This window comes from Zingiber officinale, chromosome 1A (genome assembly GCF_018446385.1).
Source record: "Zingiber officinale cultivar Zhangliang chromosome 1A, Zo_v1.1, whole genome shotgun sequence".
Lineage (NCBI taxonomy): Eukaryota > Viridiplantae > Streptophyta > Magnoliopsida > Zingiberales > Zingiberaceae > Zingiber > Zingiber officinale.
In genome coordinates this window covers 173,090,953-173,114,447 of record NC_055987.1, presented here as the reverse complement: position 1 = coordinate 173,114,447, position 23,495 = coordinate 173,090,953, and the positions used below count along the sequence as shown (strand labels likewise).

Genomic DNA, 23,495 nt, shown 5'->3' with positions numbered 1-23,495 from the left:
AGAATAAAAGGTGGGAGAAGTTTCATTGGAAGGTTTAAATTTTATTTTATACGGTAAAAGATGATTTATTCATCTTCAACATCTCCATCAATTATTCGTTTTTATATCAATACTGAGAAGATAAATCATAAATAACTACTAATTATTAATATATATGACAAGACATGAAGAAAGACATCCTCCTCAAATTTCAATCTTAAAATTTTATATGGCAACAACCACTGCACAGTTCGGGCTTAAATTTTATCTTATGAAACTAGAAATGGGGCGTCGAATTTCCTATGGGACTATTGTCTCATGCCGACGCCAAAAGTGACGTGATGAACTGATGATCCTTCAATTCTGTTTTATTTTTCTTCTGTATATTGGACCAGATTAACCTAATTAGACATACTTCGAGTTGCGGCGCTACGCCGATAAAAGTAGGTGCCTCTATTTTTGTTTCATTTATCTTCCCTCTTCTCATCTCACCTCTATGTGTCAGATACATGTATAATAACATCACTCAAGACCATCTTATGGATCCTAAGCCGCCGGAGATGACGTTTTTCCGGTTGGAGTCGGCAGACACAACCCCCATCAGGGAGTTGGATTTCTTCTCCGGCCACAATCGTCACAGAGAAGCAACGGCTGCAGCGGTGGCGGTGGACGATGAGAACTCATCGTCGTCCGCCCTTGGCTCATCAGGCACTACCAATATCGACGTTAAGTATCTGATCTATTATTCCTCCTACCCATCGAATAAATATTTTATATACCTCTTCTCTTTGATATGTCAAAATCTCAAATCTAAAATCTAAGTCGTTTCTCTCCTCTTAATCAACTTCAGACAGGATTAAACCTTCTAACAGTGCCCTCAAAGACTCTCCAAACAAGCATCGGGAGCAAGAAGAAACCTGAAATCAAGGTCATTTTTCTTTATTTTTTCATAGATGAACTAATCATTAATTTGCAACTACATAAGAAGCAGTTTATTATTTACAGTTGATTATGCTTCAAGATGAGCTAAAGCTAGTGAAAGAAGAAAACTGGAGATTAAGAAGCATGTTGGATCAGCTCAGAAGGAACTACACCGCCCTGCAGACGCAGTTTCAAGTGATACACCAAAGAGATCATCCACGCCAAGAACATGTAAACTTATCATCTCCCTCTATTTTTTTTTTATTTCTATTTAATTATCAAGATTATTTTCTTAGTAATTATTCAAGAAGGCATCCGCCCATGGAAATTCCAATTAATAATGATCATGAAATCTCACCAAACCAGATTATGCATGTTTTTCTCTTCTTTTATTTCTTTTTTTCTTTTTACATTCTAAAACTTTTAGATTACTTCTGCGACCATTTTGACTTCTCGCTAAACTTGATATATCTTTTTCTTTTATTATCTTCTCTGCAATAGAAATAAGATGGAAGTATCCCTTTCACATAATTAATATCCTGTGAAAAATATCTATTAAAAAAAATAGTAAATATTTGGTGGTTATTATTTGACTTCCATCCCTCCATGATATATCTATTAATTTATATAAAATTAAAAAGAAACATATACACGGTGACAATTAATCCTTTTTAAAAAATATTCTTGATTCATATGACAAGCTACCTCGCTTATTATATTAGTTTTTTTCTTATCTTCCTCAATAAACTTCCTATCCTATATACGTAGGCTGTTGTTAATTAATAATACATTAATCTTAATATAAAAATATATGCGAGAAGGATGGGAAGATCATCAGTAGCGTAGCCGGTCCAGGATTGCAATTATTGGATCACCAGTTCATGGAACCCGGTCCAAGTGGACTAAAGCGAAAGATCAGGAGTAGTCGTTATACAGAGGACGATGGAGAGCAGTCATCCCCTCTCAATCTAACGACCTCCACTACTCCGACCATCTTTCCTTCTCATCCAACCGATTGCTCCGCGGACCAGCCAAGCTCATCGATGGAGGAGAAGACGAAGGCCATCAAAGAGGACGGGAATGCTGACACCGAGCTCTCATACAGGAAAACAAGAGTCTCCGTCCGCGCTCGCTCTGATGCTCCCATGGTAATTAATTAATCATAAATTGTTGAGCTACTTCTTTCTTGTGTACAGGAAATTAACAACGGAAAGCTGTTTATTGTCATGTGTAGATTAGTGATGGGTGTCAATGGAGGAAGTACGGTCAGAAGATGGCCAAGGGCAATCCTTGTCCACGGGCATACTATCGTTGCACCATGTCCAACGACTGCCCCGTTAGGAAACAGGTACTTAATATTATTATATTGTTTATATATTATTACAAGGGAATTTCTTTCAACCTCCCAATTGCCTAGCTACCTTCTTTTAAGAAAGGCATCATAAAACGCTTTTTTCTTATAAAGCAAAATAATTCTGAGAAAGAGAGTGATAAGGTAAGGAGTATAGCTACCTCCATGAGACTAAGGATAGAACAACTCCAAAAGAACTTTGAGGAAACAACGAATCCAAAATAAGATGATTCATTCATTCAAACTGCTACAATTCCAATTATCTATATCACCTAATAAAAATTATAATTATGTTTATCACATGTTTGCGTTAGTACTGACTCTAGATCATGTTTAGTTGTCACAAACTATATTAGGTATGTTATCTAAAGGGTTGTTTATATTGATGTCTACCTTGAGGTCAAGATCTCTGTAACTAATAAAGAGTTTCTTCATCACTTAGCACACAATTTTTGACTATATGAATGTCGTCAATCTCATCATTAACAAAGATAATTACACAAACCTAGTCATCGACCCCACTTAGTACAATAAAAGCTAGTTTAGTTAGTTGTATAAAATCTAGTCTTATATTTAAAAAATTTTAAACCTACATATCCTATAAAAAATTATATTAAAATTTAGCCTCCATTATCATTCCAAACGCCCAATAATTGACAATTTGCCATGTCAACAAAGCCCACAAATGGCATGGACAGTGACGGTTGGCACACATCCAAAATCTTAATACCCATAATAAATTCTCACCCGTAACAAATCTAATTAACCATGTTTTTTCTCATATACCTCTAATGTTCACCAAATCATGGTATCAATCACTGTTGCAATTAGACAATGCACCATTAGCGAAAAAGTTGGCAAGCCATGTCTCCAACGTTACTTAACTAAAGGCATCCACTACCGTACCCTATACAGACTTCCCCGGCCTTGAATTCGATTTCCCATTGTATTTGTCCTCTTTGTCACCCTTAAGCTCCACAATGCCACCTTCCTTGACATTTTTAGTGCGAGATCAAACTCGATGTTAGAGGAGGTGAATAACGTTACAAATTTTACAAACTGAAATAACTTGAACAATAATCAAATAAAACAGAGTAGCACAGCAGAAATAATTTAGCTAACACAGATTGATCAAGTAAGACAGAATGATATAAATATGTAAGAATGGTTCAGTAGTTAATTAGCGTAAGTCGATACATCAGCCAATTAAAATGAAGTCATTCTTATTTTTTTAATTTTTCCTTTCTAAAATAGCCTCTGGAATGGTGGAGAAACTTTATTGACAAAAATCTAAAAATTAAGTACAATTAAAATAGATATAACAATACAAGAAATAATAAAAAGTTACGCTAGGTATTACTGATCAAAATTAAAGCGTGAGGTTGTAGAGTATCACAACACAGAAATAATGAGAGCATAAGAATGAATAAGAGATTGAGTGAATTAGTGATTTCAAAGCTTTGCCTCGAGCCTCTTTATATAGTCCTCTTTTGTTGCTGACGTGGCAAGTCTCGGTTGACTAGAGTCTCCTCGGTCGCCTTAATCTTGCTGATGTAGCTACAACTTTTATTTGATAGATAAGGTTAATTGAGCTCCCCAAGTGACTAGAAGCCCTCTCTAATCATATGATGTGTAAGGTGCATAACTCCTCACAACACCATTATCTTTCTCCATCTCTGATGTCTTTCAGAAATGAAATCTCTTACAAGTTACAACATATTTTGTTCCACAACAAATAATATACAAGAAAAATACAAATGAATACAAGTAATAACAATTATACAAATGGTTGTTTTCTTTTACTTGCTTGCTTGTTGCTTGCTTTTCTTAGCTCAAGGAAGGCTCTAGAATGCAGCAACATTCAGAACTATTTTATTAAAATCTCCATAGAATCAGTCTTTATGATGCTGTCCGGAATCTGAGTCAGACGAATGTCTGGTGAGTTGTTGTTGGTGTTGACGGAGAGGCGACTAGGACACCCTTCCCATATGAGCATACAAGAATAGACCCCCACGTGGCGCTGACGGACGACGATGACTGAGTCGGCGGTACTTGAGCTCTGCGTACACTCAGACAAGCACACGGAACGTTAGAGGCCAGAAACCAAGGAAAAAGTTCCCTGAGCAGACCCTCCGACGCTCAAGTCAGGTACTTTTTCCCCAGAAGAACAGTGTACGAAGGAGAAAGAAAAGTAGAAGACAAGTGTGAATGTAGGAGAAAGCGTACCTGCGCAAGGGAGAGAACCTCCCTTTTATATGATAGTGCGTACCTCTAGAGCTTGACTGATGTCAGGGAATGTCGGGTGTTAGGACCTGTCTGGTGATGGAGGACGCATGACACTATTTTGTGGGTTGGAAGAAGGCTCCATTCGTAGATGACCGCAGACCGTTGGAATATTCCCTGACATACAACAGTTATTCTCTGATAGGTGGTTACGATTCCATGACCTTATTGTCATGTAGCACCTTTTGTCCCGACCGGGTATGAATAGGGCAGCTCAAAATGATCTGTCGAGTATAACACCTGGCCTAAACCTTGAGGGGTCGGGAGCTGTGGTGAGATCATCCAAGAGTCGACCGAGAGTTGGTTGACCGGGAGTTAGTTTACTGAGAGAACTAGACCTAAATATAACCGAGCCGTGAGAACCCGACCAGTCAGATCTAGCTCAAGTATCACCTCGACTGTCCACCATGTCTTAGTGTCTCAGATCTAGGATCTTGGTCGGTGAGAACCCGACTGGGGACCATGTTACTGATGTTGTCACGCGGTCCTACTTCCTCTTTCCCTACCTGCTGACTGCCACATCGCCTTAACCTCTGACTGCCACGTCTCCTTAACTTTTGACTGTCACGTTCCCTTGACTTCTAACTGCCATGTCTCCTTGACTTCTGACTGTCACGTCCCATTGACTTCTGACTGCCATGTCTCCTTAACTTCTGACTGTCACATCTGCTTGACTTCTGAATGCCCGGCTTTATCGGAGGTACAAGCCTCTACACAAGTCTAGAAGATGTTGCACAGTCAACTAATCAAACACATCTAGTCGACAGATTAAACACATCTAGCCGATTGCTCCACTATCATACTTTAGAATGCAATTGTTTACCTACAACTTTTCTCTAATGACTTGATATTAGGAAGATTTAATCAGTTAGCCCAATTGACCATCCTTTACTAGTCAACTAACCTTTAGACATAACCAAACAAATATTTTATTTTCTCTATTTTCTGTCTAAGTTGAATGTTGATCAGTCGATGATTTGAATTTTAAATTTGTCCAAATCACTACTTCATAGCTGTATATTCATTAATTGATCGATACTATTTCTCTAGTTGACTGACACACTGATTCCAATCACACTAAGGTTTAATCCATTCCATACCAAAGACAGTAAATCTCTAGGACTTCCTCGTATCCTTATTGTTCGTTGACCTTAACTGACTAAGACTTTAGTTGCTAAGAGACTCCTTGTCTATGAACTTCAACTATTATCCAGTATGCAACCAACCTCAATCTACTAGAACTTCTCCTTGCATAGCCTTAAGTCAACCTTGACCCAACAAAACTTCCATTACTCGGAGGCCTATTCTTTAGAACATCTTTTACCTGAAGACTCCTTGTCTCCAAGACTTCACTTGCCTCGAGTCCACTCTTTTAGAACTTCAACCTTGTTTGACATATAATCAATCTTGACCTATTGATATTTTATAATTACTAAACCTTCAATCCTCCTTCATAGCCTTGGACTTCCCTTAATTGCATAACATCTAGTTTTCCATAACTTATTAGGACTTTCTCTTCCAAGTATTTGATCCTTACTATCCTTCCTAAAGTTTTATTGTCTAACATCTAGTCATTGTTGACTTGCAAGGATTTTCTATCGCTTGTCAGACATCTAGTCCTCCCTCACCTACCTAGACTTCCTTTGTCAACATGAATTTTTCACCATTTGTTAGACATTCAATCTATTTTGACCTATCTAGACTTCCACTGTCAACACCTATTGAATTTCTCTAATGTCAAATGTTTGGTTTATTTGATCCACCTCGACTTTCTATCAATCAAATATTCTATTAATATTGACCCACTTGAATTTCTAATCTACTAATATCTATTAGGCTTTCTTGATTGCCAAGTGTTTGATCAACCCATTTGGTTATCTTCCACAATCAAGTATCTAATTAATCTTGATCTACTTTACATCATTAAAAAATATATACCCAAACATTAAAATATAAATCTTAGTTAATCTGATCATAGACTGATTGCACCAATAGAAATAATTAATATTCATTATTGCAAACTAGAATTAAAATACTAGTCATCTAGTAATGATTTAGTTGCCTAGTGATGTGTAGTAATTGATTATAGAATACTAGTCATCTAGTAATGATTTAGTTGCCTAGTGATGTGTAGCAATTGATTATAGCTCTAGTTGAATTACAGTGTTGAGTTTTATAGAATGAGCTAGGTTAACTAACTAAAAACACTCTTCTCCAATAGTTGATTGAACCAAAACTTTCCAATTGTTTCCTAGTATGAATGAGTCACCTAGTTCCTATATCTATGAACATACAACCCAAATGTGCCAGTTTTGTTCATATAGTCATGAGTTAGTTCACTAAAATAATGAAATATAACTTTTGATCATTGATCCTATCTGAAAACGATGAAGACAGCTAGATAGGGATGTGGCTCAGCAGTTGACCTTGTGAAGATTCCGCTCCGCTCTGTAAAACCAAGAATGCCAATATTGGGCTAGGGAAGAGGTTTCGACGTTAGCCCTCTAACGCTCAAATCAGTCACCGGAATAGTAACTTTAGTAACAATAGAAGCTCAAGCACAAATAACGCATACCTCCACCGGTGTATGAACCCTCGTTTATATAGTGCTCCAGTAACAGATGTACACGCTTCATAAGGCAAGTGCACGTTTTCCCAATTGTCATATGAAAAGACATGTCAAGAAAGTATCTCTGACACTATTCCTTAACAGGGCGTGCAAATCCCTGACTTGACAGTGGAAGCTTCCATCGTACGATTTACCTATTGACTATGCCCTACTATCAGCGGCACCAACTCCTAGAAGGATGCACTGAGTTAAGCAAGGGGTCCCACTATTTGGTCGAGCGGGAGAGCCGCTCGACCAAGATTCCTCACCCGGTCAATCAAGCTATTTTTCTCCATGACTGCTTAGCTCAGTAGGTTGTTCCTAGCCCGGCCGGATAGGCGGTCCGGTCGGACTATCCTTCATTTGGTCGTTATAGTTGTGAGCATCTAATATCCTCTCTTTAGTCATCCCAGCCGGATGAGCGATCTTCTTAGATGAGCCTCCGGGCCGATTGGACCCTTCCAGCTCGCTCAGCCTGTTGTCAGCCGCTCGACCAACTCTGGTGACCCAGCAGTTTCCTGCCTTTAACCGCCTTAACTTTGATCGCCTTGACTTTGATCTTCACTTCGGCTGTTGTTCCCGCCTTTGACTTATACTTGGAGGGTTCCCTTTTCCATTACATCAAAAGTCTTCCCCTCAAGTCTAGTCGAAGGAGGCTGTAAGTCTGACTGACTGGACGAGCAGTGTCTTCAGTGACCTCCACGGCCAATCGGACATTCTCGGTTTTAGAACAGGCACTCGACTATAGTGAATATTGCAGATGCTTTTCGCCATGAGTTTAGAATCGCCGCTCGGCTATCACTTGCTGACCTAAGTTTAGAGTTGCCACTCAACTATATTTCATTGACTTGGGTTTAGATCCGCTGCTCGGCTATATTTCACTGACTTGGGTTTAGAGCTTCCACTCGGCTATATTTCACTGACCTCGGTTTAGAGCTGCCGCTCGACTATATTCACTGACCTAGGTTTAGAGTTGTGGATCGGCTATATTTCAATGACCTGGGTTTAGAACCGTGGCTCGACTATATTTCACTAACTTGGGTCTAGAGTCACCACTCGACTATATTTCACTGACTTGGTTTTAGAGCCATCGCTCGGCTATATTTCAATCTGCGCCGTCTGTTTGGGGTGCTTGTGGGTAGCACGTAGCGCTTTTTCAACTTCCAGTCACTTCCTATAGCGAGTGAGTGCCTTTTCATGGTTGCTGACATCATCCTAATTTCTTGAAGACTATGCAAATCTCTGGTCATTATTGCCGAGCATGCCACCCATGCCCTTTAATTAAGCCTCATTAATGCTTCCTTGTGGCTAGGCATCACATGTCTCGCTTTCTGCCACCGCACATTTGATGTGATATGCAGATATCTGTGATTGATGTGACAAATATCATTTTGAATTTAACGGCCAAATCTTGGCCTTGTTTTGTGTAGCCCTCAATCAAACAGCCTAGAGCAGTCGTCCCCAGGGGTTTTAAACCCTTATTTGCCATCGTTCACCTACCTCACCACATCTTCTTCCTCGTGCACACCCTTTGTCAATTTTCTTCTTCATCGCTTGTCGCTGGCAATATTTCTCCGTAAGCTTTCTCTCCCTTTGTTCGTTTGCTCCTAGATTTTTGTCGACATTCCCGCTTCTCCTCCTCCTCTGCCTATTTCCATCTTGTGGAATACATCCACCAAGTCTGATTTTAACGGCGATAATGCAGATGCAAATGTCTTACAATATTCCTGATGACTACCAAATAATCATTCCCACTGTATATGTATGGTCACATACACCTCTAGACTGCTGCCTTACTTTTTTTAAAGATCAATATTTAGTTGGTTTGCACTTCCCGATCCACCACTTCTTCTCTATAATCTGTAGATACTTTCATATTCCTCTACCCTAGTTAGTGTCGAACTCCTTTAGACTTTTGTGTGGGGTGGTAATCTTATTCTGCATGTACGTCATCCTTTCCATTATTTTTACTATCTTAAGGTCTCCAAGGTAGGAACCTTTCTTTTAAGGTCCGAGTGCTCTTTGATAAAATGCCTTCTTCCAACAAATACTGGAAGGGCCATTACTTTTTTGTTCACCTTCCCGAGCGGCCATCATTCCTGATCGACTGGTAAATGGAGTTGATGAAGCATGCTGCTTTGCGCAAGTATCACTAGGGGCTGACCTACCTTGAGACAACCGCTCATCTCGTTGGTTAGAAGTATCACATACATAAGCCGTTGCACGAAGGTGTTCTATATATTTTTGGACTGAGTTCCCTTTACTCATGACTATTTGGCTCAATACGTAAACTATTTCTCCCTATGCTGCCTTAGAATCTAACTAATTTCACTTTCATTTTTGCAACCGAAGTCATGTTGAAGTCCCTGCTAAGCGGCAAGAGTAAGCTCTCCGCTGCTGAGATAAACCCTCACGGAGCTGGAGAACCTCGGCCTTATGTCGGTCACCAACTCAACTAATCAGACTTGTGAAGCGAGCCGAGCGGCAAGGAGTAGTGCAGCCGCTACCACTAGAGAGCTTCCTTCTGAGCGGCCCACCATGGTCCCGTGGTCGTACCATCTGAGTTGCTGCCGACCGACTCAGCGGGTTCTAGCGAGCCACTAATTCAGTGATGCGGAGAAAGAGGCTACGCTCGGAGGGGACCTCTCGCTTGGGAACCTCGGCACTTGGCCGCATGGAAGTGCCTACTTCCCGACCTCCATCCAAGCGGGGCGAGAGCTCTTCTTCTGTCATCCCTGAGAGGATGGTTGTTTTACCAATACCCCCTTCGTTCGATCGGACTCCATCCTTGCTCGAACTACCAACTAGCACAGTGTTCGTACAGTCGGTTTCCTTCTTTCCACCACTGGCCAATCTAGAGACCCTAGTCTCCACCATCTGTCTCTTGAAATCCAAGTCCAAGGGCCAGAAGACTTTAAAGCCCTCCGATCTGGTCGACTGTAGACACATCTTAGCTCTGATCCGCCTATCCACTGACATGTGGTGCTCCCCCGACGATGACACACCCTAATCGCTTGAGCATACGATCCGCATTCAGGGTCCTCTAGCTCAGACCTAGGCGGACGCCTAGAGCATGGTGATGACCATTCCGCCCAGGGAGCTGGCTAATGACTTCACTCAGAAATCCACCATGGTATGTTTTCCAAGAGTTGTTATTCACCTTTGGTACACCTCTCTGACTCATACTTTTTGCAATTCTGAGTGGAGAGTCTAACGATGTGTTAGACGTTGACATTCCTCGAGCATGAGAATAAGCAATTGTGGGCCTCGATCGATGGAGTAAGTGCATCCCGAGATGCTGTTGAAACGCTCATCGCTGAGGTCACTTAGCTAAAGGAGGATATAGAAAAATCATCCAAATAGTTGGTGGGCTCTGAGCGGGTGTTATAAAAAAATAAGAAAAAGAGTTAGGAGCAGGCTCAACAGCTCGAGCGGCTCAACAAGCAAGCCAAAGATTTTGACTCTAAGGTCAAATCAGCGAACACCTAGCAACCCCACGCAATAGAGGACCTGGAGAAGAAAAATCTCAAGGCTCAGGCCTTGGAGAAGAAACTCAAGAAAATAGAGACAACTTTGGCACAAGAGCAATCGAGTCGATCGGTGGAGCAACAAAAAATTACCGATCAAGATGCCAATCTGAAGTCTCTAAAGGCCGAACTAGAAGTGTCCAATGCCTAGATGGCTAAGTTTTAGGAGGATGAGCCCGCTCGCTTGAGGACTTCCGAGTTAAGTATCTCTTCTCAGAGGGCTTCAACTAGCTCTTCTCTGATCAAATTCTATGGCTTTTCGATCTCGGCATAGCTGACACCGTCCAACAGCTGAAGGATGGCAGTCACTTGCCTGCTGATGTCTTTGTTGATTCCATTCGGAAGGATGAGCTTGTGGCCTCGTTCCCTGAGGAAGTCGTTGCTGATCTAGAGTAGTTTTTCTTCTCAAGTTTCTTGTCAGCTTTTTGTACTTCCTCCAATTTCCTATAAAAAATTTCCAAGTATAAATCAATATTCCTCCATCCTACATGTAGAGAGCCTTACCCTCGAAGTTTTCTAAGTATAAATCAATGTCCTCGCATTCGGCTCCATATAGCATTTCATTCTTGAAGCTACCAAGTACTAATTCATGCCTCCCCGCTCGATGAGCTAGCATGTTCCATTTAACTTAGTTACCCCATGCAATAGTCTGAATCCCATGAGCCGCATCTGAGCGACATCCCATTTTCATGCGAAGATTTCTCCCCGCCCACTTATAAGTTCCCCGGTTAGGTTAGGAATGTTTGACACTTGCATTTTTATTCGAAAGTCTTGATAATGCCCGATTGGTTTTATAGCCGTCGCTCGATTGTTGAACTAGAATTTATAGTCGCCGCTCGACTGTTTATCCCCCTTGTACTTGAGTTTATAGCCACCGCTCGGCTGGTTGATTATTAAGGCTCAAGGTTTTATAGTCACTACTCGACTCTCAAATTACATTGTACTAAGCTTTATAGCTACCGCTTGGCTTTTTAACTTTCATCGTTCAAGGGTTTATAGTGGTCGCTCGACTGTTCATTATTTGCCAACTCAGAATTTATGGTCGCTGCTCGACTGTTGTTTTTGTAGACTCTCAGGTTTGTAGCCGCCGCTCGGTTGTTATTTTCGTCGACTCTCGAGTTTATAGTCGTCGCTCGGCTATTTTTTTTGTTGACTCTCGGGTTTATAGCCGCTGCTCGATTATTATTTTTATAGACTCTCAAGTTTATAGCTGCCGCTCGATTGCTATTTTTGTAGACTCTCGGGTTTATAGCCTCCCCTCGGCTGTGTTTTCATAGACTAACACGTTTATAGCCGCCACTTGGCTGTTGTTTTCGCAGACTCTCAAGTTTATAGTCGTTGCTCGACTGATGTGGTCGTCGACTCTCAAGTTTATAGCCGCTGCTCGACTGCTTGTTACACGTTGGTCCTAAGTTTATAGTCGTCGCTCGACTTTCAATAATTTTGAGATGAGAGTTTATAGCCACCGCTCAGCCTTAACCATTAATGCTCAAGGATTTATAGTCGCCGTTCAATTGCTGATGTTAACTCTACCAGAGTTTATAACCGCCGTTGGGCTTTATATTGATATATTTGACATGAAGGCTATACTTGCTCATAACTTAGCCAAACGGCTCAAAGTTCTAGGACACTTGGTAGATTTTCATTCATATTCTCCTTCATTCATAGAACAAACATTTCTACAAGTGTATCTGAATTTAATCACGCACCTCTCCCCCGACCTTATAGGGTTGGAGATGGTTTGTGCTCCAAGGCCGTTTGAGATTTTTCTCATTTTTATCTTGTTAATAGTAAACTCTCGAGTGGAGTTTCTGAATGACTTTATATGGTCCTCCCCATGGGACTTCTAGCTTGGTGACATCGCCAACTGGTTTCACTCTCTTCCATACCAAGTCATCGACCTAGAATGACCTCAGGATCACCCTTCGATTATAGCTCTACTTCATGCACTGCCGGTATGCCATGAGCAGGACAGCGACCTTATCTCGCACTTCATCCACCATGTCGAGCTCCATGAGCCTCTGATCAGCATTTTCCTCGTCGTAGTGATGCACTCAGTCGAACTCTATTCCTACTTCGACCAGAACTACTACCTCATCCTCGTACACCTGGAGGAACGGGGTTATGTCGGTTGCCTCTCAAGGTGTGGTGTGGTAAGCCCACAATACACTTGAGAGTTTGTCAACCCAGCTGCCTCCGGTATGGTTGAGCTGAGCCTGGAGCCCTTTGAGGATTTCCCTATTGGTGACTTCCGCCTAGCTATTGCTCTACGGATAAGCCATTGAAGTGAAAGCCTGTAGGATGTCATAACCATCACACCACTCTTTGAACTTTTGCCCTGAGAATTATCTTCCGTTGTTTGAGATGAGCTTGTGAGGGATGTCAAACCGACACAAGATATTTTTCCATATAAATTTGATAACCATGTGCTCGGTTATCTTGGTGAACGATTCGGCCTTCACCCATTTTGAGAAATAATCTACTGCTATGAGTAGAAATCTTCATTGCTCGGTCGCCATGGGAAATGGTCCAATGATGTCCATACCTCATTGGTCGAGCGGATAAGACACAGTGGATGTTTTCAACTCTTCGATAGGTTGGTGCGAAATGTTTTGGTATCTTTGGCAAAATAGCTAGGTGGTTATCATCTGAGCAACGTCATCTTGCAATGTGGGCTAGAAATATCCAGCTAGCAGATTTTGCGAGCCAGTGATCTGCCTCTCGGATGACTACCGCAGGAGTCTTGATGAACTTCTTGCAGGATGTACTCAATGTCATCCTATTCGATACACTTAAGCAGCGGCCTTGTGAAAGCTCTCTTATATAAATGATCTCTAATTAGTGTGAATCAGGCGGCCCTCCTTTTTAACAACCTAGCTTCCTCCCTGTCGGTCAGTGTGACACCAGATCTGAGGAACTCTATCAGTGGCGTCCTCTACTTGCTCGGGAAGCCCATTCCAACCGTCCTATTGATATATACCACTAGTAAAATCTGCTTGACCGACTTATCTATGACAATCGGAGATAAAGAACTTGCTAACTTGGCCAACTCGTCAGCGTATTGGTTGTCCAACTGAGGGATCTTTTGTACAATCACTTCTTGGAAACCTATCTTTAATTTCTCGAAAGCTTCATCATATAACTTGAGTCGAGCGTTATTTATTTCGAACATCTCCAATAGTTGCTGAACTGTCAGCTGAGAATCTGAATGGATGAGGACTCTTATGACTCCCACATACCGAGCTACCTGCAGGCTAGCTATCATGGCCTTATATTCTGCCTTGTTATTTGTAGCCCAATAATTCAGCCATATAGACAACTGCATCCTATCCTCGCATGACGATATTAAGAGGATGCTGATTCCACTACCTTGCCAGGTGGATAAGTCATCCACATATATCTTCCAAGTCACATCTGGCTCAGTATTCTGTACCTCAGTGACAAAATTAGCTAAGGCTTGGGTCTTGATCACCGTTTGAGATTGATATTGTATGTCAAACACACTCAGCTCGGTGGTCCATTTAATCATCTGTCCGGATATCTCTGGGTTAAGGAGGACTTTTCCCATCGTGCCGTTAGTCATCGCTACGATGGGATGTGAGAGAAAGTATGGTAGAAGCCTCCGAGCGATGTGTACTATCTGTACGCCAACTTTTTGAGACAGGTGTAGCGGGATTAGACATCTTTCAATATATAACTTAAGAAATACACCAGCTATTGTTGAGAGTCATTCTGTCGCACTAAAGTTGAGCCAACTGCATGCTCTGTGGATGATAAATAAATATAAAGTGGTTTGTCGGCGATGGGCCTTGCCAGTATAGGTAGGGAGGTAAGGTATTTTTTAAGTTCTTCCAGTGCCTTGTCACATTCCAAGTCCCACTGGAATTTTATCACACGACACAAGATCTTGAAGAACGGGTGACTCCGATCAAACAATTTAGAGATGAATCTTGACAGCGCGTTGATCTATCCGGTCAACCGTTGGGCTTCCTTCAAGTTGCAAGGTGGGGGTATGTCTTGCAAAGCCTTCACATTGCTCGGATTTGCCTTGATTCCTGTCTCTATCATAATGTAACCAACAAAGTGGTCGCTCTTCACCTAGAATAGGCACTTGCTTAGGTTCAACTTGATTATGTACATTCTCAAGATTTAGCAAGTTTCTTCAACATCTGCGCAAAGGTCAATGGCTCGGAGAGATTTTATTAATATGTCATCGACATATACTTCCATTTTACGGCTGATCTGCCGTCGAAACACCTTATTCATCAGTCTTTGGTAAGTTGCGCCGGCGTTCTTCAATCCGAACAGTATGACGTTGTAGCAGTAGGTCATGTCGGCCGTAATAAAGTTGACCTTCTCTTGGTCTTCCTTGGCAAGCGACATTTAATGGTAGCCCTAGTACACATCAAGCATGCAGATCAACTCGTAGCCCGTCGTGAAGTCCACCATTTAATCAATACACGGCAGGGGATAGAAATCTTTCTAACAAGCCTTGTTCAAGTCGCGGAAGTCGATGCAAACTCACCACTTGTTGTCCGGCTTGGAGGCCAGTACAACGTTGGCTAGCCAACTAGGGAATTGCACATCGCGAATATGACCAAGCCCCTGTGAGAAGGCACTTACTAATATCTCCGAGGTGACCGATGGGATATCCATGGTCACTTGATTGTCTCCCTTGATGTAGGCCCTCAATATCTCCTTGGGTCCTTGCTTCACAACGAACAAGTTAACATTCATCTTTTGGTAATGGCGGCTACTAGCAAAATGATGTAGAAATGCTGCTCGAAAGTCCTTGAAGCTGTGGATTGATCCGTTCGGCAGGAGTCTAAACCACTTCTGTGGTGATCCATAAAATGTGGTGAGGAAAACTCGGCACTTCACTCCATCGGCGTAATGATGGAGCATGGTTGTGTTGTCAAACTTGATCAGATGGTCCTCTAGGTCAGTTATCCCATTGTACTCTCATGAGAGAATTGCTTGTTGATCCGTTCGGGAGATTCATCAATTCATGGTGCCTTTCCCTTATGTTTGTCCCGGATAGGTGCATCGTCTAAGGAAGATCTTTGTTGTTTATCCACTCGGCCTTGTTCCTCTGAAGGGATGTGGAACAACTCTTGATGAAAGGGGATAGATGCATTTGGTGCATCCCCATATATACCAGTAGGCTTCCTGTTTGGTCCTGTGAGCTGATATATTGTTCGCTCAATCTCTATAGCCGGCCTGTTGTCCCACTGCTGGCGTTGTGGGTTCATTTCCTTGGGGCTCGGCCATCGCCTGCTGTTGCTGCTCCACCATCTTGGCCGCCCGGGCTTGTATCAGTATGTCCAACTCCTTCGTCAATGTCACAGTCGTGAGTCATCCAATGTCCTCCATCTCCACATCTTAGATACAAGTTAAGTTCCCACAGACGACGCTAATATGGTCCTGTTTGAAAACGGTGAAGACAACTGGCTAGGGATGTGGCTCAGCAGTTGGCATTGTGAAGACTTCGCTTCACTCTATAAAACCAAGAACGTCAGTGCCGAGCCGAGGAAGGGGTCCTCGACATTGGCCATCCGATGCTCAAGTCAGTCATCGAAATAGTATAAAGAAATGTTGCAACAACAGGAGCTTAAGCACAAATAACGCATATCTCCGCCGGTGCATGAACCTCCTTTATATAGTCCTCTAGTAATAGATGTGCATGCTTTCCAAGGAATATGTACGCTTTTCCAACTATTATATGAAAAACACATCAAGAAAGTGTCTCTGATACCATTCCTTAATAAGGCGTGTAAATCCCTGACATGACAGTGGAAGCTTCCGTCGTACGATTTGCCTATTGACCACGCCCTGCTATCAGTGGTACTAACTCCCAAAAAGGATGTAATGAGCTAAGCAAGAGGTCACACTATTTGGCCGAGGGGAGAGTCGCTCGGCTGGGATTCCCTGCCCTGTCGATCAAGGCTATTCTTCTCCATGGTCACTTGGCTCAGTAGGTCGTTCCTCGCCCTACCGGATAGGCGGTCTAGTCAGACTATCCTTCATTTGATCATCATAGTTGTGAGCATCTAATGTCCTCTTTATAGTCGTCTCTGCCAGATGAGTGATCTGCTATGAGCCTCCAGGCTAGTTAGACCCTTCCGGCCCGCTTGGCTTGTTGTCACCCGCTCTACCAATTCCGGTGACCCAGCGATTTCTTGCCTTTAATTACCTTGACTTGACATCCACGTCGATTGATGTTTTTGCCTGTGATTCATACTTGGTGGGTTCCCTTCTCCACCACATCAATCATATTTTAGTTACGTTGGACCAATTGATAACCATTAAAGTATGTTTTAAGACTCATAGACCATTTTAAAACAACTCAAAATAAAGTACCTACTAATGATTTAGACCTCCTAAGTTGAACATGGATAATCTTTAACACATAATATGGAAATGAGAAACTTGACTAAGTTATCTTACTACAAGTCCAAACAAATATAAAATTAAACTATCTATGTAATCTAGACTCAACCTAATTAAATATTTTTTCTATTTAATTATATATGCAGATCTAATATACCTTCAAAGATAAAATATAGTTCTTATAGGCTCTTTAAGGTAATATATTGGTATGAGCACAAGTTCTAAGCTTTACTTGTTTTCAATTGATTCAATCAAGTTTAACATCTTTAAAAAATCCACAATGAATATTAGAACAATAAATCAAGCCACACCTTGTATAAGAGATATGTTAATCTTCAAAATCCACACAAACATGGTTAGAAAATCAAGGGAGATTTTACCTTTTGAGCATCATATATTGCAAATGGATGTATGTTGGACTAGCTAATTACTTGTATTTGTGCATTGGTAAACAAGGTACAAAGATGCTCCAACGACAAGAGCGTTCTGGTGACCACCTACGAGGGCATCCACAAACACCCTCTCCCTCCAGCGGCCACCGTAATGGCGAACACCACCACCGCCGCCGCCGCCATGCTCCTCTCTGGCTCCACCACCGGCAACACCCACCACTCGTCCAGTTCTCTTATGGCATCTGCCTCCGGCACTGGCTTGATGCACATGCACTACCCCTTCGCCTCCCTCTCCGCTTTGACTCCCATCCCCACCGTCACACTCGACCTCACAAACCCGTCCGACACCCCCTACTCTCTCCAACACCAACTCTCGTCGCTCTCTACGTGCAACCTGTTTCTGCCACAGCCATCTCTAATCCAATTCGGGCCACAGCCGCCACCGCCACAGTCATCGTCAGTGATGGAGACGGTTACGGCTGCAATCGCGACGCACCCAAACTTCACAACGGCATTGGCGGCTGCCATCTCGTCTATGATGGGGGTGACTTCTGGATTCGCCAATGGGGAGGGTGGCGGAGGCACTGCAAAATCGAGTGGATCTCCTCGACTTGCAAAGTCCTGCACCACCTTCTCCGTTAACTGATACAAGCAAATTATACCACTGTAAATACTTTATCGTTCTTATTTTTAATTACTCTCTGTTAATTTCATAATTATATAAAAGGATATATATATATATATATAAAGTGGAAAACAGAATATATTTACATAATTACAGGAGAATTAAATCGATTTATATTGTTGAAAATCATCCGTTGGTTGTATTTATGTTAACATGCACAACCTGCCACTTCAAGAGACCGACTTGAGTGGATTATGATTTTTTTTTTCTTTTTTCCTTTCTTCAACAGTTTGATCTTCCACCACTTTTAGCATTATTTATTTTTCTAGAATTGTTTGTTTAATTAATTTTCATATGAGATTTTTGTAATGAAAAAGTTTCTCATGTGGAGGAATTTTACATATATATAGGAGAACTATATATGCTGCATTTGGACTGATTAGAGATCAGATTGAGGGAATTATATTTGTGTAAGATATATTGTACATTTGAACCGTTTATAATGGGAGCTAAGCCTTCAAGAAATCTATCTCTAGATGTATATAATGAGTTCTTTCTTTTAACAGAGTTAACATGTTGTCTCTCAATTACTAATTACAGCTAATTAATTACATTAAGTAGTATATTTTATCCTGTGAGTTCTGGTGCCTTAAATTTCATTGCATTATCAATGTTCAATATAAATTTCCATTGCATTGCAATGTAGATTAATAAACTGAAACGATTGAGTCAGCACTCACAGTGCTCTTGTAATGTCAACGAGGGTGGTTGTCACTTCTCAACCCATGGAGGTTAAAGATATTAATAGAGTTGAGTGCATTTAGTGAATTAGAGTCCTGGTGCAAGGTGAATTTTAGGGAACGGAGTTGTGGGTAATTTAACATTCGGAGACGAGAACGAGAGATTATGAAAGTGCATTAATTATAATCTTAGGCTAGCTGTTTGTGCAATATCATCGTAATGATATATTAACTAAATCGGAATAGATAACCTATGGTTTGCTATGAAACCCTCAATCAAAAATCGAACAGTACTATTGGTTGCAAGTTGTGGTTTACTAACTTAGCTCGATCTCAAGACTATTGACATGCGAAATTCTGAATAGGTCCTTAATCGAATACTTGGCATGTGAAATTAAGTTCAAGCATATCAAAAGTGAGCACATGCTTGATGACTAAAAGTCTTGGTGGGTGTAGATAAACGAACACTTGGCAAACAAGAAAGACCTAGAGGAAGAGCCTCTTGGCCCATGAAAAACTTGAAAGCAGAGCTTGTTGGCAAACAAAGAAGTCCTAGAAGTACTGGGACCTATTGGCAAGTAAAACTTGGTAAGTTTTGATTTCAATAGTGAAATGAACTTGTTATTTGGGATTTGTCTAGAACTTGACTTAGAAGAACACTCTAACTTAGAATTGATCTAATCCAAGGATTTAGTTGACTGAAGGATAGTATCAATCGATTGGTAAGTAAGTCAACTAAATAGTTAGCTAAGGTTGATCAACCAACAAAAATTATTTTTGTTCTTCATTGCTGAATCAACTAGGTAGTACATTACAATGGTTTTAATCGACTAAGCAATTGGGTTTCTTTTATAACAAGATGATTGTTGGGGTGAATTTGATGATGATTGGATATACAAGGTTCACTACAAAAAAATACTGTTATTTAACGATGAATATTTGCGACGAAAATTTTTCGGCACTAATTTATGATAAATTTTGCAACAAAAATATAAATTGTCGTAAATTAGTAACCAATTTTGCGACAAAAATATTTTCGTCGTAAATTAGCAACAAAATGTAATTCATCGCTAAAGTCATTGAAAATTAGCAATGAACTTCAATATTCATCATAGATTTTGTGATGAATTCTATATACATCATAGATTTGGTGACAAATAATGGATTCGTAGCAAAATTTATGACAAATCTAGGATTCGTCACTGAATCTACGACGAATCCAAGATTAGTCGCATAATTCTAATTTTTTTAATATATATTTAAACTTTCTGAAGCTAGTTGAGGAACTTAGATAGCTTGGAATGACACGAAAGTAGTTCCTATGAGTTTATATAAATCTCTTGATTATATAAATATCCTCAAATATTAATTTTACCTAATATATCGAGATCGATGATTTTTTGAATGCTATTTAGATTTTTTTTATACATATTAGAGTTTAAAAAATCACCGATTAAGTAAATTTTTTGTTTGAAGAGATTTATATAATCAAGTGATTTATAGGAACTCATAGAAACTGATTTCATATCATTTTAAGCTTTGTAGGTTCCTCAACGGACTTTGAAAGTTTAAATTAAAAAAATATCATTTTGTGATGAATTTTTGGATTCATCGTAGATTTGTGACTACTCCATGGATTCGTCATAGATTTGTGATGAATCCATGGATTCATCGCAGATTCTGTGATGAAACCAAAAAATCGTCACAGAATGTCATTTTTTAATTTAAACTTTTCGAGCCGGTTAAGGAACTTAGAGAGCTCGGAATGATATGAAACTAGTTCCTATGAGTTCCTATAAATCTCTTGACTATATAAATGCCTTCAAATATTAATTTAACATAATATATTAAGATCAGTGATTTTTTTAACATGGCTTAGATTGTTCTGACACATTCATGATCAAAACATCATTAATTAGGAAATATTAGTTTTTGAGAAGATTATATAATTAGGTGATTTATATGAACCTATCGAAACTGTTTTCATATCATTCTGAATTCTCTAGGTCCATTAATCAGCATCAGAAAATTTTAAATTATATAAAAAATATTTATCCATTCTACGACGAATCTAGAATTCATCGCAGAATGACCTTTTTTTTTAAAAAAAAAAAATCCGAACTCGGTTGACGGACCTAGAGAGCTCAGAAAGATATGAAACAAATTTTTATGGGTTTATATCAATCTCCTGATTATATAAATATCCTCAAATAATAATTTGACTAAATATATTTTTCTTCCATTGGTAAATCAATTACGTGTACTTAAAACTTAGCAAAATTCCTATAAAAAGTTATGCATTTAACAAGTTAGACTTATGTTGAAATTTTTGAAGCTGGTTAATGAACCTAGAGAGTTCGGAATGACAAAAAATTAGTTTATGTGGATTCCTATAAATTTCTAGATTATATAAATACTCTCAAATATTAATTTTATCTAATATATTGAGATCGGTGATTTTTTGAATGTGATTTATATTTTTTTTAGACACATTCACATTTGAAAAATCATTGATTAGGTAAAATTAATTGATACGGGTTATGGTGAGCGAACCCTTCAGGTGACGTGGAAGCCAAAGTCGAGAGGATGGGGTGACACCCAAACCTAGTCGAGCATAAGGCTCTTTGTATATGTCCGAACGGGAAACACTGGTCGGGTCCAAAGGTGCTTAGCCTTACCAAGTCTGTGTCACACGAAAGGGCATGTAGAGGTAGACGAACTGAGGGATTTTGTGCATGTGCTCAGACGGACATAAATCTGCCGAGACAAAAGGTATTCAACCTTATAAAGCTTACCTTACGTTCGATCGAACGAAGACAGAACAAGTGTAAGAGTCCTTGTATGCGCTCGATCGGGCAAAGCCGGGCCGAGCTTAAAGGCACTCAGTCTTATAAGTTTCTAACATACGTTCGGTCGAGCAAAGACTGAACAAGTGTGAGGGTGCTTGTATGCACTTGAATGGGCAAAGCCCGGCTGAGCTTAAAGGCACTCAGCTTTATAAAGTTCCTAGCATACGTACGGCCGAGCGAAGACTAAATGAGTGTGAGGATGCTTGTATGCGCTCGACCGGGCAAAGCCCGACCGAACTTAAAAAGCACTCAGTTTTATAATGTTTCTAGCATACGTTCGGCCGAGGGAAGATTGAACGAGTGTGAGGATGCTATTAGAACCCCAGGATAGTGTTGATGTGGTCAACCAAGTTCAGTTTGGTCCTGTTGTGTTTAATCCTTATATCTGAGTGTGCAGGAGCTTAGGAACACAAGTAGTCAAATGGAAGACGCAGCTAGCGAGAAGGATGGCATGGGAAAGGAGCTGATAGGCTCGGTGCATTAGAGAGATGAGGTGTTACGAAAGAGTACACCGATGGACGAGAAGGACGTGCATGACGTTCGAGGGACAAGAAGCCTGAGAGGAATCTTGCTGAGGAGAAGGTTGGAAAATGTATTTGGGTGAGCCCTATTCCATATGGCCAAAATCACCCAAGCGAGTAGAGTAGTGGAAGAGCCAAAGGAGAAGTTTGGAGCTTGGTAATAGCTGTTGAAGGCGCCTTCAATGGTATTGAAGACGCCCTTGCACCTTTCGGGAGGAAGGCACCTTCAATCCTTGAAGGCACCTTCGAGCCTCGATGGAAGGCATCTTCAACGCCTTGAAGGTGCCTTTAAATAGTGATCATTGCGAAGATAAATTTTATCTTCGCACGGATAGAATTCTCCATGCTGGAGGTGCCTTCCACCTTATTAAAGGTGCCTTCTAGCCTTGGATAAATTTTTCCAAGGGCTATAAAAAGACCCCTGGACGTAGGAAAAATATAACAACTTCAGTATTAACTTCCTAACAACTTTCTAAGCTTTTTAAAGAGTGTAAGAGTTTTCTCCATCTTCATTAAAGGAGATGTTTTTAGTAGAGCTTTGCAACTGTCTTGGATTAACAACCACCTAGGTTGCAAGACGATTTTTAATAGACCCATTCTTCTATTATTGTTTCTTAATTAGAATTGTGCTACTAATACAAGTCAAAAGAACAGGAAGCAGTTTTTTTTTTCTTCTTACAAGCAATTCATCCCCTCTTGTCAGACCAACTTGGTCCAATAGATGCTTGTATGCGCTTGACCTGACAAAGCTCGGCTAAACCTAAAGGCACTCAATCTTATAAAGTCCCTAGCATACGTTTGGCCGAGCGAAAACTGAACGAGTGTGGGGATGGTCATATGTGCTCAACCGGGCAAAGCTCGGCTGAGCTTAAAGGCACTCAACCTTATAAAGTTTCTAGCATACGTTCGGCTGAGCGAAGACTGAACGAGTGTGAGGATGCTTGTATGCGCTCAGACAAGGAAAACCCGACCGAGTTTAAAGGCACTCAGCCTTATAAAGTTTCTAACATACATTCAGCTGAGCGAAATCCAAATAAACATAAGGGTGCTTGTATGTGCTTGACCAAGCAAAGCCCAACCAAGCTCAAAGGTACATAGCTTTACAAGACTTTTATCATATGATCGGCTTAATAATCGACCGGGATATATTTAACAGAAGGTGTTCTCATGATACGACCGACTTAATGAATAGCTGGGATATATTCAACAAGAGGTATTCTCAAGATTCGACCGGCTTAATGACTGGCCAGTATATATTTAGCTGACTAGCAGTCAACAACTTCATAACAGTCTGGTAAACTTGCCGGAA

The 23,495-nt window shown here is 40.6% G+C and overlaps 1 protein-coding gene across 2 annotated transcripts; it reads left to right on the top strand.

Annotated features, from left to right (window-relative positions):
* Nucleotides 1-263: 263 nt before the first annotated feature.
* LOC122038436 (probable WRKY transcription factor 47) lies at nt 264-18,605 on the top strand. 2 transcript variants are annotated; one of them, XM_042598186.1, is made up of 7 exons: nt 264-422; nt 485-704; nt 830-907; nt 985-1,131; nt 1,722-2,048; nt 2,135-2,248; nt 17,516-18,605. In XM_042598186.1, the coding sequence occupies exons 2-7, from the start codon at nt 489-491 to the stop codon at nt 18,095-18,097; spliced, it is 1,464 nt and encodes a 487-aa protein (XP_042454120.1). In that variant the 5' UTR covers nt 264-422; nt 485-488; the 3' UTR covers nt 18,098-18,605. The 2 variants fall into 2 exon arrangements, with proteins under 2 accessions (XP_042454120.1, XP_042454119.1); XM_042598185.1 differs by lacking the exon at nt 264-422 and having other exon boundaries at nt 433-704.
* The last annotated feature ends 4,890 nt before the right edge of the window (nt 18,606-23,495 follow it).

Coding starts and splice junctions, on each gene's coding strand:
- LOC122038436 (XM_042598186.1), top strand. CDS start 489: ATGTATAATAACATCACTCAAGACCATCTTATGGATCCTAAGCCGCCG. Junction 908..984: donor AGAAGAAACCTGAAATCAAG/GTCATTTTTCTT, acceptor TATTATTTACAG/TTGATTATGCTTCAAGATGA. Junction 1,132..1,721: donor ATCATCCACGCCAAGAACAT/GTAAACTTATCA, acceptor ATATGCGAGAAG/GATGGGAAGATCATCAGTAG.